General features: G+C 42.2%; 1 protein-coding gene across 1 annotated transcript in view; it reads right to left on the bottom strand.

Moving 5' to 3' along the window:
- The window catches only part of ahcyl2b (adenosylhomocysteinase like 2b), a 77,823-nt gene extending 59,473 nt beyond the window's left edge, over window positions 1-18,350 (bottom strand). Inside the window, exon 1 of the mRNA XM_034673305.1 lies at window positions 17,959-18,350. Within this exon, the coding sequence (XP_034529196.1) occupies window positions 17,959-18,273 (315 nt within the window). The 5' untranslated portion in view covers window positions 18,274-18,350. The remainder of the gene's footprint in view (window positions 1-17,958) is intronic.
- Between the last annotated feature and the right edge of the window lie 205 nt (window positions 18,351-18,555).

The raw sequence follows: 18,555 nt of genomic DNA on the forward strand, positions 1-18,555 counted from the left end.
AAGATGTGACAGAAATCAGCAGAAGTCTCGGTTGAGTGCTTCATTTTGTAGAAGTGTGTGTTTGCGGGGGGATTTCTCTTTTCAAGATCTGAAGATGCCATAAATAGCCTTGACTCCCTGTGGGGAAGGTATAATTACATCAAAAGCACACAGACTGGGGGTGGTGCCGCTCTATTTCTGAATAAACCCATCCTAGGGGTCACTGATGTTTGTTTTATGAAGAGTGTGAAGCATTTCTGTCGTCAGTTACGGCTGGATTTTGATTTTTGTCTTCTACAGATCTATTGAGGTTTGCAAAAACAATTGCTAGACAATTCACAGTACGGTGGCTCCTTCATTTCTTTCATTATAACAATTCTGCTTTTAATATGAGAGGTGCTGCTTGTAGTGATGACACAACAGGCTTCCCTCAGATCTAGAGATAATGACAGCCTATATCAGAGCTTTGTTTTGGTTGAAGTTTACCGTAAACACTGTAATCAGTAGTTTTAGCTTGACTTAGCTCAGGGTATATCATCACTACAGAAGCACACAACAAACAACGATTGAAGCTAAACATAGTAGTGCCTCTACCAGTTAGGAAAGTTAGCAACTTAGTTTGTTTATACCAAAACAAGGCTGAAAGGATTGTGAATAGTACACTTACATCCATCAGGTAGGTGTCAATTCAACTCCACAAAGATCTTTAGTCATTGCTTGCTACGTCAGTAAGGCATCAACAGTGTTATAGCTATGGATTTCCCGATTCTGATCTCAACTATCGGATCAGCGCCGATCTGGACATTTTTAATTGATCGCCATTTGAGCCGTAATCTCATTCGACCATTTACGTCCACGATCACTGAATACAATCTGCAGCTGAAGGCGCAAGTGTAATTTAGCCTTCTGAGTTTGCTTAACTGTATACATAATGAGAAAATAATAAAAATGGGACATTGATGTAGAACTCTGCTCTACGAACCCCACGGTAACTCACGAGGGACATATGGTTCCAAAGGCGAAAACAAAAACCAAACACAGGACAGTATGTTGCATTAGCATCCTTGTGGTTAGCGGAAACTGCCTTCCTATATGAAGGTCACTCCTAAACTAGGGGCAGCTGCCGTTCCGTATGCCGGCATGCCACTCCGTAGTGTTTCGATCTCGCCGGAATTCCCAATATTTACGTTCTTAATCTTGCAGCGGGATGTTGCCGTTGTAAATCACGCACTGTCTCGTGAGAGTTGTGTTCGGAGCAGCCTCAGAGCTAAGTGTGCTGTAATGCATGCACACCAGTTTCGTGGGTCTCATACAGCAGAGCTTGTAAAACAGATTAGGAGTTTTACAACAATGCTAGCTGGATTAAGTTGAATGGGATCAACATAAGACATATTTTAGTTCTTTTTTTAATTACCTATTTTTGTTAAAGGAAAAAAAAACATTGCAGCTCAACTCTCTAACCTCTTGTGCAACTATTATCTAGGCAAACACAAGTATTGGATCAGGACTCGGTATCTGCAAATATTCAATATTTAAAAATCAGATCGAGAGCAAAACAAGCTGATGGGGACATCACTAGTTATAGCTACAGTGTCTCACAAAAGTGAGTACACCCCTCACATTTCTTCTAAAGATGATGCACAAGAAAGTCTGCAAACAATTTGCTAAAGACAGCAGACTAAGGACATGGATTACTGGAACCATGTCTTGTGGTCTGATGAGACCAAGATAAACTTATTTGGCTCAGATGGTGTTAAGCATGTGTGGCGGCAACCAGGTGAGGAGTACAAAGACAAGTGTGTCTTGCCTACAGTCAAGCATGGTGGTGGGAGTGTCATGGTCTGGGGCTGCACGAGTGCTGCCGGCACTGGGGAGGGAACCATGAATGCCAACATGTACTGTGACATACTGAAGCAGAGCATGATCCCCTCCCTTCAAAAACTGGGCCACAGGGCAGTATTCCAACATGATAACGACCCCAAACACACCTCCAAGACGGTCACTGCCTTGCTAAAGAAGCTGAGGGTGAAGGTGATGGAGTGACCAAGCATGTCTCCAGACCTAAACCACATTGAGCATCTGTGGGGCATCCTCAAACGGAAGGTGGAGGAGCGCAAGGTCTCTAACATCCACCAGCTCTGTGATGTTGTCATGGAGGAGTGGAAGAGGATTCCAGTGGCAACCTGTGAAGCTCTGGTGAACTCCACTCCACTCCATGGTGGCCACAAAACATTGACACTTTGGGCCCAATTTGGACATTTTCACTTAGGGGTGTACTCACTTCTGTTGTCGGTGGTTTAGACATTAATGGCTGTGTTGATTTACTTTGAAGGGACAGTAAATTTACACTGTTATACAAGCTGTACACTGACTACTTTACATTGTATCAAAGTGTCATTTCTTCAAAGTTGCCTCATGAAAAGATATAATTAAATATGTGCAGAAATGTGAGGGGTGTACTCACTTTTGTGAGATACTGTATATCAACTCTATTGCAGAGGTGTGTTCAAGCTTGTCCCTGTTGACCCTTACCTTGTTTATCTACAAGTCTTTACTATTTAGATTCAGTGGCCTTCAAACTGACGCCAACTTCACAGACGCCTGACGCACATTTTACTTTGATCTTTCTGCCTGACTTATGATTACAAAATTATAGCATGTAGTGAAAGTAGACAACTCTTATCTCTAACTCTACTGTGCATTTTATTGCGAGAGTGCCACTGTGTGATTGGTTTATCACTAGCATTGTTTCAGGATGTATTCGCGTTCATTAGAATAATGTTGACAGAAAGCCACTTCTAATTTACGTATCGCACATTTTTGTCCTCAATCAGATCATACATGAGGCCAGATTGTTTATATCCATTTCCTTTCCCTCCACAACGATGCCTCTGTCTGCCAGGGGTTTGTGGTTTTGACCTGACTAATAGGAAGCAGGGCAGACAGATTGGTTTGCAGGGGGTTCATTTCAGGCTTTGTGAGGGCTCTTTTGTGAGGCAGCACTTTTCCAACACAATGTTGGGTCTTTGTTCGCATGTGGTGCTCCAGTACAGAGCTGCATTCCTCAGTGCGCTGCAAAGCCAGTTCGGTGCTCATGTCCACTACTGTCTTCTGATCCCCATGTAAACACAACACTGTGGGGCTAGAGGGCACTCATCATACACACACACAAACACACACACACACACACACAAAGCCCCTGGGTTGGTGCTGGCTCGCTTGCTCAACAGTAACTGAACTGAGGGGTTTAAAATTTCACTCTCCACAGGCTTCCTCGGAGTGTTAATGTTCCAGGAAAAGAACCTTTTCCCTTCATTCTGTTCACTTCCCTGTTCCATGAACCTGAGCCTTGTAAGAAGCCTTCAGATGGAGAGATGTGTAACTCAATGAGCTGTGCAGTACAGTCCACGCTCGGTGATAGCGAACTGCGATGACGAGGCAGGAAACCAATCCTGACTGGGGGAGTCACAGATGCAGTGTGTGGGTGGTGCATTCAAGAGCAGGGAAGCACAGAGGAGTAGCCAAGTACAGGTGGTTCAGGATTTTTTTCCCCCCCCCAGTCCCACAGAGGAGCGCTACATCCCATCAATGGCAATGTAACCCTCATTAACTATTGTTTTGAAATGTCATAAAAGGTCTGCTGTGAGCGCTGAAACAGCGACTGGCAAAAAGAATAATTACAGTGACATTTAGAAAACAGCATTAACATTTGCACATGGGTTTATTTCAATAGAATTCATTAAAGCCAATAATACTTCTTCTCCAGATTGACTTGGCATCTCAGCAAGGGTAGTCGGAACACACTCAGTGGTACTCAAACGCTCATTAGCAATTCATGTGTGTGTGTTCATGCACAGTCATCAGCATTAACTACACAGATAGTCTTTTTAAAAAGCATAGAGCCAAATTCAACTTTTAAAAACAGTCACTTTTAATAACAGAATACTTCTTAGGGCCGTGGCTGTGGCTCTGTTGCATTCAAGGAGTTTCCCAAACCCTGTATATTTGCATGTTCGTAAGCCTGTAGTCAAACTGGTTTGTTGATACTATAGGTGCATTTCAACCACTACTTCACCCTGAACTAAAAGGTTCTGTGCCCCCCATTGTTGTCTGCGTTTCGACCGCGGGGCCGAAGTCCCGGGTAGGTTGTGCAAATCAGGCCAGTGACGTATGGAGGAAATAAAAAGTAAAGGCACTACACCATCAGACCAGTAGAGGGCAGTAAAACAAAGACGAATGCCATTCATCACAGATAACACCACAGAAGAAGATGGACCGGCAAGTATCACAACAGTTAGCCTGTTAGCATGGAAGAGACTCAGCTTGCTGTTTTAGATGGTGCTATATTTATCACAGATGGATTCACTGAATCAACACGTGAGAGGAGATAAGTGCGAGTAGCAAAAGACGTTTCAACACGGCTTTAAAATCCTTTTTAATTCAACAAGCCGTTGCAGAGATCGGCCGGTGTTTTGGTTTAAACTGCGACCATGTATACTGCCAACTTTCAGCTGGATACATCCCTCATAAACGTCTTTAGACGATCATTAAATATCTGAGGAGGATATTAAATCTTAAATCTCACTCTGTTTCAGCTGTGTAAACTCCACAAACTCTGTTACGTTCAGCTGAAGGTCTCCAGTTTACAGGGTCACTTTTAAAACCATAACACCGGGAGAGACAAATTCGCAGTGGGCTGAGAGAAGACTAACAAGTGAATCACAGCTTCTTCTTTTGAAAAGTACACACACATACAAAAAGATAGAACAAATTAAAGAAATTTAAATCAGGTGAATTACACGTTTGTGACGTTATTGTGGACGACAGGCGGAATAAACACACTGCGGTTAATCTACCAATCAGACACATTCAGGATTGCAGGCCCTGCCCCCCAAAAGTCCTGGGACCTTTGAAGGGTACTACCCCCTAGCAGGGGCTTTTTAGGGGGAAGATTATCTACCCCTGAACTACTTTTTCACTCTGGGTCCGTCGGTCGAACAGCACGTAGTTCCAGGGTAAAGTCCTACTGGTCGAAAAACACCTTATGTCTGAAATGTGCTGATGTGTTTTATGACTAAAAATGCGATTGTAACAAATACTTGTTACCAAAAAATATATCAGATGAAATGTGAGATCAAAGAGAAAATTGTGAACCAATCCAATCATGCCGCCCGACGACAACAACAATGAAGCTGCTAGAAAATCCCATCTGGACCGTGATGAAGAGATAACTCTCTGGCAGCATGGAGGTGACAGAAACTCAAACTGGTGTAAAGCACTAACAGTCCGTGTCCTAAGTCGCCCTCTGCGGCTCGGATGAAGACGGTAAGGGAGGCGTGATTGCACTGCGAGGTGCTGAGATTTACGCGGCGAGAAGGCAGACAGAGAATGCATCACCGAGAACAGGATGAGATTGAGAGAAATGCTTTACAGGGGGTTCAAAAGCAAAACGTCAAAAAACAAAAAGAGCGAGCAGTGTCCCGGGGTTTGCGGAGAGTGCATCCACTTTCTGATGGGGCACATAGTATAGCTGAATAGTCTGACAAAGGCCAAGCACGGCCAGTAGAAAGAGAAAGGAGATGAAGACAATGCAGAGTTTCACTTACAGGTCATTAAAAACAAAGATGGCCGAGTACACGCTCTCCTCTTTGAGTTAGAGAGGTGGCAGAGACATGTAAAATTACACAATAGCACCACTGACTGCCTATACCAATTATATGAGACTCTTTTTGTTCTGCTGTCAGATAGATTTTCCAGACATGCAGCTTTCCTTCTCTTAAGCTTTCTTCTTCAGACTTCAAAACTACCTACCTTCACTGATTGCAGCAAATTTGGTGCAATAGCTCATATGGTAAGAAACAGCCTCTTTGGAGTTCCTTGTTCGGCCAAATTAATGCAAACTCTGCACTAAATCGTCTCTCTTTCCAGCTCAAACGTCACACCACTGATCAGTGGATTTTGGAACATCTACCTGAAGAAAACCCATAACAGGGAACCTCCACCAGATCCATGTTCAGTCTGTTTCTGCTCCGCCACAGCAAGCAGTTTCACTCTAGTCAGTGTGTGTGCTTCCACTGGCTCTGCAGTCTCAGCTCTGGCAATCCAGAGCCCTTCACAGCAGATAAGCAAGAGCGCATCAATCTGCACATGGTAGATCAAGCGAGGGGTCAGGGACTGAAAGATCATCATCAAAACATCCGGTTAATTTTCAGAATAAGATGCTCAGTGTAGACGCCGACCGAGCCTGGCCTGGAGTCAACAGGTCAGAGGTTTCCAGAGGTCACTTGAGGACAACATTGATGAGGAGATTCTCATCACAGAGGCAGAAAACCACTGACTCCGTCGTTATTGCAGGAAATCCTCAGTCAACACGCAACACTAGCGCAGATGAGTGTTGATGGATTAGAGCGCATGGTGCCAAACCGTAACGGAGAGAAGGACCGAACAGGGATCTGGTGAAGTCCAGCGTAAAGGTTTGGGCTTTACAAACCTCATGCATCTATGTTACTAGCTAATCTTACAAATTCAAACCGTCCATGAATGTTTCTCCTTATCTATTATTCCATCATATAGCCTATAAATCCAAGGAATGAGTATTGTTTTCATATAACAGGAGTTATATTTTATGCAGTAAGTTCTTAAATCCACCTTCAACTGAAAGAATAAGTGTTTTGCACAATCTACAAAAGTTGATGCATACATAGAAGAGGTATGTGCCAAACACAGACTGTATAAATAATGGACGTAGTATCCGTGACGTCAAACATCTGTTCCTGAGCGCTGTTTTGAAGGCAATCGACGGCAGCAGCCATATTGGTAATGCGGAACTCAACCAGTCAAAGTGTGACGTAAAGAGGCGGAGTTTGAGCCTCCTAGCCAAGAGCTTTGTGTTCCTGTCCTGGAGTCAAGTCAGTCAAGTCCTTATTTGGGCAAAAACTCGTAATCTTAATATCTTCTGAACCGTCGGGTTAGAAAAAAATTCACCCCCGTACAGTGTGTGCCGATAGAGAAATTAGCTACGTAGAGCCACGCCACTTTTTTAACCAGGCTGTAAACATGTTTATTAATGCTGCAAAGATCGTCTTTTTTGAATTGGTGTGTATGTGGTTTCCAGCCAGCCTCCAGAGGATTCTCGATGAATTGCAGTTTATAACACTTCCGCATGGGCTTCATATTTTGAGACCAGAGGTTGCCGCTTGGTGCCAACGTAACCAATGATCTGATGTCAGAATACTTAAACACTGCCACAACAACTTTGCACAATGTTGTTATGAAGATGTGCTACATCAACGATCAAGGTTAATGTCAAAGGTTTGAAGTCAAGCAAATATTTTAAACAAGTGTGCAATAGTATTAGCAAGTGTATCACAAGCAGACTCTGCTCCAAACGACCCTCTTATCAGGCCAGAGACTCCACCACATGATCACCAAGGAAAACCTCCATCTTCCCTCTTTTTCTTGGTCTTTTTCTTGGTCTGCACAGCCTCATGACCATGGTGTGTCCATCATCCTCCCTGACCCTGCTGATGACCTCAGACAACAGTCAAATTTACTCACTGTCTTCCAGCAAAGCTCCACAACCACTGAAAAGGCTTGTCAGCATAACAGTTTGAAATCTAATGCAGGGCTGCACAGCTTCAAGGCAAAGATCTGACTCTCTGCTCCAAAACGATACAGCTAGCCAGTGCAGCATTCAATCATTCTGAGTGATCTGTTTTGCCCTATTTACAATATCGTCACCAAAGAATCCCTGTGTTGTTTGGATTTAGGAACATCTTCAGTTAGTTAAATCCCCTCATAAAACATGGCATGTCTATTTTTCTGTAACTCTTGACATTTATGGGAGGAGAAAGGGGACAAACACAAAAGGTCCTTTGCACTTTCTCACACCATTTCTTAGATTTCACACCATGGTTTCACATTCTCCTGGTCAACACACAGTAAAGGAATGTTGAGGACGGCAGAGGAAGAAATGGAACCACAGTTGCCACACTTTATCCCCTGTGACCTTTCGATGTTCCTCCGACAACCTGTATATATCCACCGGCATCCAAAGATGACATTTTTGCACCGCTACATTTCTGTGGCGGAGTAACAGACTTTTTCCTAAAATCTATAACACGTCAGGCTTCACAACATGATTTTGTGGGGCTTAATATCAGAATTTCTGCACCTCCTGGTGCTCTCTTTGACCAGAGCTGCAGAAGTGGAAGGACAGTGTGTGAGAGGATGGTTTTATTATTATGAGGATTTATGGGAATAAAGTAAGTGTTCTGGAAATACATTTGCTCAAAACAAAAGCAGGATTACGCTGTGACGACATTTGACTGCAGAAAAAGACGGCAGGATCCCCTGGAGAATTGCGCCTGATTACTACACTACGGTGGCCCTGGAGGACAAAACTAATTTACAAAAGATGAAACACTTTTACAAAGTTGGAGACAAATTTACATTTTGGAAAAAATTCTTACATTTTATAAAAACTTACATTAGCAAACACTTTTACCGAGGCAAAAACAAATTAACATTTATGGAAACAAATTTACAAAATCAAAAAAACACTTTAACAAGCGGTGAGACAATTTTACAATCGAAATGAAATTTACATTCATTTTTAACGGAAAGGGAATGTACCAAACACCGGAAGTGATCCGCTACCAAACGGAGTACCGGAAGCGATCTGGTACCAAACCGAGATACAGGAAGGGATCCGGTACCAAACGGAGTACCGGTACCATGGCTGATTTAATGGGCCATTCGCAGTTTCACTGTACCGGCCGTGTGTACTTAGACTTGCGTGGCTTAATCTTTGAGACAAGCATATGCTACAGGCAGGATCAACCAGGTAAGCACCCAAGTTGGTTCCTACACTTCGTGTAACGCCGCTCCATTTGGTTTCTCTCCATCCAAACAAACTAAATGACCCCTCACTCTATCACTTCCGGATCACTTACGGTGTTTGGTACATTCTCGGGTAGGGCTGTCAAAATTGCTCCAAAATGACGTTCGAATATTCGCTCTAAAAAAAACCTATTGGTTCGAACCATTCGAATATCTATATTTGCGTAATATGTCAATAACAGGTGGACAAACTAATACAAGGAGACATAACTACTTGTATATGTACTTTTATTTCGGATTTAACATGGCTAAAACATACCTACACATTACAAAACAAGTAAATGACCTAATGGTCTATACCGAAACACTTTGAAGACCGGAGACCTCTCGCTCGCTAGCTCGCCTCTCGGTGCGCAATGCGCTGAGCGAGTGCAGAACAAGACTTGTGCGAGCAATTAAAGGTCCTGACTCTTGTCCCTAATATAGGCAGGCTTCATTCAGTGATTGAAGCAAATATTATTAACATTAATTGAAGTTAAAGTTAAAAACGAAAAAGTAGTCCACTTACATTCTTGGCGCTTGTATAAAAAAAAGAGAGGAAAAACTGCATTTTATCCCAGTGTCACTGATTGTCGGGCTCTTTTAGTCCACTGTCAATGTAGGGTCTTAGGCCTGACAGGTTATTTGGCAAAAACACAAGACAGTCCACATGTGAAGAGGCCCGATCTCTTTTTATTCACTGTATTCCCAACAGAGGAAAAGACGCGTTCAGAGCGCACTGAGGATCCGGGGACGGAAGGATTTCTCCCTGCCGTCTGCTTCACGCTGTGCATGTGTGACTCCTGTGACCTGTCCCTGACCCGTCATGCAGTGCGCCCACTCGCAAAGCAGCCGCTGATGTGTTTTTTTCCGCAGTCGAATATTCATTTTCACAATCAAATCTCAGTTTTTTTTAAATATTCGAATATATATTCAGATTTAGAATATTCGTTGACAGCCCTATTCTCGGGATGCACACAATTAATGGATTATCGATTAACTGCTTGTTAAGAAATTACTCAAAACATGCATTTTTGTTTTCAATTTTCCGTCATGTGGAACGGACAACGTGTGGTCTCATATTACACTCATCTATCAGGGAGGTGTTTTAAGTTTAAAGCATGTTTGGATGTGAATCAGCTGTTAACGGTGTTGCACACAGCAGAGATGCTCTGCTGGCAGCTGTGGCTGAGTGACAGGTCTCCATGTGCGCTTTTTAAAGAGGATCAATACGCAACTGCTGCCAACAACAACACGGACACAAAGGTTGACAGCTTTAAACAGGATATTTCTCACCTTTGGATACGAAGGCAACAGACAGGTGGGAATTTCTAATACGCTATGTTTGCAGACCAGCAACATCAGAGCCGTCTGGGTTTTTCTGCAGCCAGACTGATTATGACCCGGTTGCACTCCCGACTGACACCTGACCGAATACACGTTTATTTTTCTCAATAAGAAAGAGTAGACAGAAAACTGGACACTGTGAGTCTGAAGTACTTTTCTGTTAGTATTATGAGCCTTCACTTTATAAGATTATGTCCGTGAAGAATATTTTTATGAGCCTGATTGTTTATAATCAGTGTTAAACATGAGAAAAACATGTTCAATAGCGTCAGTTATATGAATTTTGTTGCTGTAGAAAATATCATTTTAGTGGAAAAAACGTATTTGGCAGCGTTTTTAAACATAAGAATAATGTTTTTTTTATTGATTAACCAATAATTGATCATTCACATTTTCAAAAATAGATCATGGAAAATAATTCAAATGAAAAAGTGTTTTTTTGATTTTGCAATTTTTTTTCTTAAATGTAAATGTGTTTTGTTAATGTCATTTAGTTTTATAAAATGTAAAAATGTTTTCCAAAATTTTAATTTTTCTCCAACTTTGTAAAAGTGTTTAATCTTTTGTAAATTATTTTTGTCCTTCAGGGCCACCGTACTACACACACACACACACACACACACACACACACACACACACACACACACACACACACACACACACACACACACACACACACACACACACACACACACACACACACACACACACACACACACACACACACACACACACACACACACACACACACACACACTCAGCCTCAGAGCCGACTCACAACAAAAACAGAACACAGGGAGACGGGTTACATGATCCTCTAAGAGTCCAGGACAGTCTGAGGAAGACGCTCAGTGATCCTATGTGGAGATGACAATCCACACAGCAGCGACTTCTAAATGTTTGTGAATAGCCAAAAGAATGTGAAGGGAACTAATGAGTGAACCAAAATGACAAACTACACTCTCGGGTCGTCTCTTGGCCCAAAAAAGTTTTTCACTGACCCTTAGCATTCAGCTCCAGGAGGCTCAGAGAGTTCCTTTCAGATTAAAGTACACAAAAAGTACTGAACTTAACTTAGCAAGCTCGCAACAACGAAAAAAAACCCAGTTGTGTTTACATTTGCTAAATTCAATACATGAGGAGTTTCCAAAAAGGCTTTAAATAGGCTGCTAAATTGGAGCAGGGAGGATATAGTCAGAGGTAACTGAGGCGCTGAATCAAACCGTGACCGTCTTTCTCAATCCATAGCCAAGTATTCCAGGAGGAGTCCTCTCCTCAAGTAGAGCAGCCACAGGCCAGTTTAAGCCTGTTTAGCATTGAGCGTTACCAGGAACACCAGCTTACTGGATGACATAACATTAGATCAGAGAGGGATGACCTCGCGGACCAACTGTGCTGCGGAGTCTTCAGACAGATCACTGCTTAGGCTTTGAAAGAAAGACTTTTGGGTGGTTCAGTTATATTGAATGTCCAAGAAGAGTTTTATAAGCGCGGCCGTGATGGTTTACAAGGGAAAACTTGTGTGTTTGGTCAGTGGATCCATGGGTAAAACATGAAAAACAGTGCAGCCAATCCCAAGGGAGAACATTTTGACTTGCAGAAAGCTTATTGCAAATGCTGCACATTAATACCAAATGTATAAGTTGCAAATTTTAACCACGTAATAAAAGGTAACCCTGGAATACAATGAACAAGAACCTTTTTTTGTGCATGCAACATGTGCTCAAACTTTGCATACATATTTGACCAATCAGATGCAGCCATGGATTCATGCTAGGGATGGGTACGAATAATAGAGTACTCGGGTACTCGCCAGTGACCCCATTATTCAAGTAGCATTTTGTTACTTGTGCACCGGGCAACATAACTTGAACTCATACAGCGTTACATGTGTGACCATGTGCTTTTTGTTTTCACCAAACTGAAGGTGGGAAAATAACGGGATATAAACATAAGACTTCTCTGGCCACGGCTTCAGCTTGAGAACACACTGAGCAAGATTTCAGCAAAAACAACTGTTTTACAGCAGCTACGGCAACTCTCTAGGGACACGTTATTCAACCGAAAGCAAAAGCACAACAAATTCAGAACCGTCTGCGACACCTGCGACATGTCAGTTAAAAAAAGTGACGTCTGGAAGTACTTTATAAAAAAAGTAAAATGAATGTGCAGTGCAAGATATGTGGCATTAAGCTTGCATACCATAGCTTGCTTAACCACATGCGCTTAAAGCACAAGGAGAAAACTGCAGAGACAGATGACAGGTAGTCTTGCATCACAGAGCGGAGAAGATTAGCCTGCTAATAACCACAATTGACTTTTATTTATTTTTGTTTATGGTTAAAAAATATAGATAATTGCGAGTACTCGAGTGTTCATGTGGTAATTCGAGTAATTGAGTACAAAAATTACTGAAAATTCCCATCCCTAGTTCATGCATTCACACTATTGGGCCAATCAGATTAAATCAAGGTGGCACCAAGCAGCAACCTCCGGTCTAAAAATATGAGTCCAATGCAGAAGTGCTAAAAACTGCAGTTCATCGAGGATCTGCTTGAGGCTGGCTCCAGAAGTACCGGAAACCACATACACACCAATTCAGAAAATATGATCTTAACAACAGAAATAAACATGTTTACAGCCTGGTACAAAAGACAATTGTAGTCTGGATAGCTCATTTCTCGATCAGCTCACACTGTGAGGGGGTGAATTTTTTTCTAACGCGGCAATTTCGAAGATATTTAGATTACGAGTCTTCCAATGAGAGGCACAGCTGACTTGATTGACAGGCGGGAACACTGCAGCTGTTGGCTAGGAGGCTCAAACTCCGCCTCTTTACGTCACACTGGCTCGACAGAAGCAATATGGCTGCCGTCGACAATTGGCCTCGAACAGCTCTTCAGAAACAGATTGGTGACGTCACGGATACTACGTCCATATTTCAAACAGTCTATGGGTGGCATTCGGTTGGCCAGCTAGGTTAGCTGGCACCATTTGAGAATGGAGAGAATTGTGAGGATGAGTTGATTGATGAAGAATGTGGTAGGGCTAAAACAACATACATATGTTTGATATATAAATCAAATGACGACAATTCAAATATCATCAAAACAAGATGGAAGAACAGATAGAATGTATATAATATTTTTTCATCATGATATTATTTTATTAAGAATGTAGGCGCTATAGCTTGTGTAAAAAAATACAGATCATGTGTAACTGATAGCAAAAAGCAAAAAAAAGTCTCATGTCTGTGTTTGTTATCTCTCACATGTCATGTGGTCATAGCAACATAGATTTTCATCCTGTCCTGCAGCCCTTTCCAATACCCACTAGCCCTGCAACCTGTGGAGCTCTATGCTCTATGCTCTATAAAAACTGGAAGTATCCCCCTGCACTTCCCGGAAGCTGCATACATTCGTGACACACGCCATGAAACAATGAAACTCATCACTTAGAAAAAAAAAAAAAAAAGCCTGCATCTGGACCCACCTATGACAGAGAGCTTGCCTTTTAATCCCCTCATGTGACGACACGATGAAGGATTAAATGACACTCAGTCATCCAGTCACTCAGTCAGTCAACACTGCAGCCTGCCTTGCCTGCATCGCTGCATCAACCTCATTGCTTCACTCACACTTTGCTGCACAGGGCGGGCAGACTCCGGCAGATGCGCATGGCCAGGCTGTGGTCATATATCTATAATGCAGTGTGCTATAGGACCCACTACGCCTCTTGATCTATAAATAGGCTGGAGGCAACCTTCTGTCCCAGTGGATGTTGATCACACAAATGCAGAAATGATAGAGTACTTACATTAATATGTATTCCAACTAATAGTATGTATGGGTTCATTCTTTAAGTAGTATAACATACATTAATCAGTGGTGTTTGCATTAGAATGATTTAAAAATAAATAACATTTGACCCTAAAAGCTCAGAGAAGCCGACTCTTTGGTGAAAATAATCGCTGTCATCCAGTTTCTCTCTATATTAATGCGCTATCTCTTTAAATTAAAAACGCTTATACCGGCTTTACTTGACTTAAAGTATATACTAAACATCAGTCTTTGTTACTATCAATAATTAAATTCCACTTATAAAAAGATCACTGCTTTAACTACACTAGGGCACAAACAACGCCAACAGCACCTCAGTCTGTAGCCACAAGTGTACACCGAATGTTACAGAACCTTCAAAATAAGAGCTTGCATGATAGAATTAATTAAAAAAACTACTTTGGAGTTACTCCAGGGAATATTTTACAACTTCATGTTGTCAAAGACACAACCCAGAGTGCTGCCAATGTATTTCAGCAGATACTATATGACAAACTTCCAATCATATTTCCACTTATTGAAACAAACAGCATTTCAGATGTTAACTCTCTGTACCATAGTCCTGTATGCAAATCTCGTCTCCTCAACAATCCAGATGTGTCGGTACCCGTCAGGCGCGTCCGGTTCTTGGCTGTCCCCAAAATGCGGTTCAGCCAGTGGGCCCAGTCCTTTCATATGCCTGCTTGTTGTGACAGAGTGAGGTACAAAAAGCCATCTGGTCCGTGCTGCTGTTGAGGCGCAGTCCATTCTCACATTGCATTACTGAGCTTTCTCACCATGGGTCCCCCCCTGTTAGTGGTTCCTTAAGGGTTGTATTACAGGATTAGGAGGACGTAGTAGAGGGTGTGGGTGATGAGGGCATCCCATCCGACTCGTTCTGTCCTTTGGTTTCACCCTTGCATCAGCATGATGGTTTCCATCTCTATGGCTTATTGTGAAAACACACCGAAGAGGTGTTTTGTGTTAACGTCACAGGGAGGAGCAAAAACTGGCGAACACATTGAATTATTATTTCAAATGCAACTTTTAAGCATATCTAAAATCAATTCCTATATCTGACCGCCTCTGATGAAGAGCATCACAATGACCAGAGGATATAAATCACTTTCAGCTCCTCAGGATATAAATCACTCTCAGCTCCTCAAAATAACTCTGATCAGAGGAACAGAGATGGAAGATTCCTCAAAAGATTGCTTATCAAAAAGCGGCGTGTATCTCTGCGCTTTGCTCGGGATCCACAGATTTTGTGCGACACCAAAAGATAAGGCCAACCACAGCTGAGCAGTGTTCTAGATTGTTGCTCTCCAAGAAAAAGACATGCTAAATCAGGTGTGTGACCTCTGATTTAAGCCACAGGAGCAGGAACTCCCTTCTCTGGATTGGAGGTGTTTTGAAGGCTAAATCAGGCTTGTGAAAACTAGGTGACAGGAGAGTGCCCCGGGGTTAGGGATTAGTGACTTCTGTTATGTCTGAGTTAGATCACACACTTTGGGTGGCACTTGAACAGTGCAACTAAATTTAGCATAGCATGTACCTTAAGCTGTGACTTGTGAATATATTTAGTATGCCAACCTGAGGTCAATCAAGGTGTACAAGATATTTGAAGTGCCAAGAAGAGGAAAACAACTCCTGCCTCTGTCTTTCACCTGAGGATACACACCAGCACAATAATGTGTATTCTACTTTGCTGTATCCTACATAAAGCAACCACATAACATATCTAAGCTCCACCTGAAATAAGACATATATAATTTGCAAGCACTCTGCAGCAACAGGGCACCACGTGTTCTGAGACTACACTGTCTTTTTTCATGTTGTTGACCAAGCACAAATAATAACTATTAACGTAAATGTGCCAAGACAGCAAGTGAGGCTTTCATTAAAGCATCTGACTCTGCTGATTTCACAGGAACAGTGTTTCAGATTTACAGTCAGTGGTGGACAGTAACAGAGTAAATTTACTTGAGTACTGTACTAAAAGTGCATTTTTTGAGTATCTGTACTTTACTTGAGTATTATTTTTTAGGAATACTTATTACTTTTAGTCCACTACATTCAGAAGACAATTATTGTACATTTGTTTCATTCCAGATGAACATGTCAAACTAAGTTGGCTGTGCTTGGAGTAACTTAGTGTCTGTTTTTATTCCATGGTATAGTTTTAAGAGATTTCAAGTAATGGTTTCTAGATAAACATGATGTAACAGAATGTACTCCTATGTATTCGTTTTTTTTTAACTTTTATTTGCTTTTCTTGATGAGGTTATATCAAAACAAACACATCAAACAAACTTTGGTGTCAGTTAACCAATGTCAGTTTAGCTTCCTTTAAAATACTCCATTCTCTTCAGAGAATCTCTTTTTGATGGGTTATAAAGTCTGTCCATTTTTTTCAGTTTTCTTGGCAGGCAGATTGTTGAAGTCTTAAATTGTGTGTGTGTGTGTGTGGGGGGGGGGGGGGGGGGGGGGGTCCTCCGTACACTACTTTCTTGTTATTATTATTATTATCTTTGATGCCAGTAGTAGTATTCCAACCAGGTACATGTCTTCGCTTTGTATATTCTCCTGTAGGGATGCACCGATCCGATCCTGGTATCGGATATCGGCTAGATCGGACTCCAAAAGCTAGATCGGATATCGGTGACAAAGGGCCGATATATAGTGCCGATCCATATGGCTCTATCGATCTATTCATCTCAGATCTATGCTTTTCCGTGTTTACAACAGCCATGTCCGTCTCCTATGTCATCAGCGCCGGCCGGTTTGTGCATTTTTGCATGATGTAAGATGACTACAGAGACTCTGCAGTTTAGGTGCATGCTTCTTTTGCGAACAACTCCGCCGGAAACCTGCAACATGTGCAACGGTAATGTTTCCACGGATGGCACTCGCGCTTAAAATATAATGGAAGCCCAAAGGAAGAAGTTTACATGAGCTGTAGCATACTGCAAAGAAGGAAGAAATCTTCTATTAATGGATTCAAAGTGTGAAGAAATGGACAGGTTATTGGATTTAATTCTTCTGGATCCTTTAAATTAAGGGATTCCAGGGATGGTTTAGCACTTGGAACCCAGGTACAGTTCACCATCAAGTCAGAAAACCCTGAAGTTGCAAAACCAAGATTCTATCCTGACATTAAGGAATAGAGATTGTTAAATCAATACCAGGAATCGGATCGGCTAGTATCGGTATTGGCAGGTACCATAGCCCAGGTATCCATATTGGGATTGGGACCTAAAAAGTAGGAACGGTGCATCTCTATTCTCCTGTGTTAAATCACTCCAATGTATTCTTAACTGCATTTATGTATAGTGAAAATACAATGCTTTGAGATTTTTTTAATTAGTACTTTGAATACTTAAGTATTTTTAAAAGGAAGTACTCCAGTACTTTAACTCAAGTAATAATCTGACAGAGCAACTTTCACTTGTATTGGAGTAATATTTGACATGGAGTATCTATACTTGGACTTAAGTAATGAAGCTGTGTACTTAGTCCACCACTGTTTACAGCAAGTCTTCACGTTTCATGAGAAATGTTTATTAAAAACATAATAAATCAACAAAGTGAATTATGTTTCTCAGAGGACAAATCACGCTCCTGGAACTTGAAGGAAGAGTTGGGTACTTTGGTCCAGCCACTGAGCTCATGTCCTGAAAATGTTGCTGTGCCAGCTTTAACAAAAACCTCTTCCAGACAGTGTTTAGTCCTCATTACACCCCATGCTGTGTTACTGAAACTGAAGACCATAATTAAAAGCATTATCTGACACACTTGAATCAGTTTGGAGACAGCTAGCCAGTTAGCATCGTCACACAATGCCAGCTTCATTGCAGTGAGGTGCTTAGAGGTGGTCTGATAATATCATGGAGGATACAGCAGCTATATGGGGAAACATGTTGTCTTCACTCACCTTCTTCATCCGTGGTGCTTCAGCGACAGTACCGTCCCGGTTCACAAAAGCCTCCCCGCCGTTCTGCTGCGGGTCCGATCGCTTCAGTGCCGACGCCTGAGGCATCTTCGCGGGGTTCGGGGTGAGCAAACCTTCCCCGGCTTTGGCGGAGGACTCCGCTGTAGGGGAAGCAGCCGCAGAGGAACCGGCCTCGTGCGGCATGTTCTTGCCCTCTGAGGTCGGTGTCAGAGGAGAGTCAGCCTGGAAGTCTTTGCCAGTGGGGACGTCTTTGAGTTCGACCTCTGCCATTTTCGCTGCCACAACCTGGACTGACATCGCTGCAGTTTCACAAAGTCCTTTTTTCCAACACAAATAGCGAGTCAAGCGGATATGAGCGTACGAGCGACGTTGGCGAAATGCATTGTGGTCCTTGTAGTCCCTGTGTGAATATTACAAAATCATCCCTGTAATTACAGTCAGTAACATTTTTCCACACATGAACAACCTTTCACAAAACGCCAAGGAATATGAGGTAACACAATAAAATCACGACATACTGTTTTCAATCATCTGAAAGCCACCAAAGTATACAATGAACTCCATTTCCCAGCAGTAAAA

Source organism: Notolabrus celidotus, chromosome 21 (assembly GCF_009762535.1).
Source record: "Notolabrus celidotus isolate fNotCel1 chromosome 21, fNotCel1.pri, whole genome shotgun sequence".
NCBI lineage: Eukaryota > Metazoa > Chordata > Actinopteri > Labriformes > Labridae > Notolabrus > Notolabrus celidotus.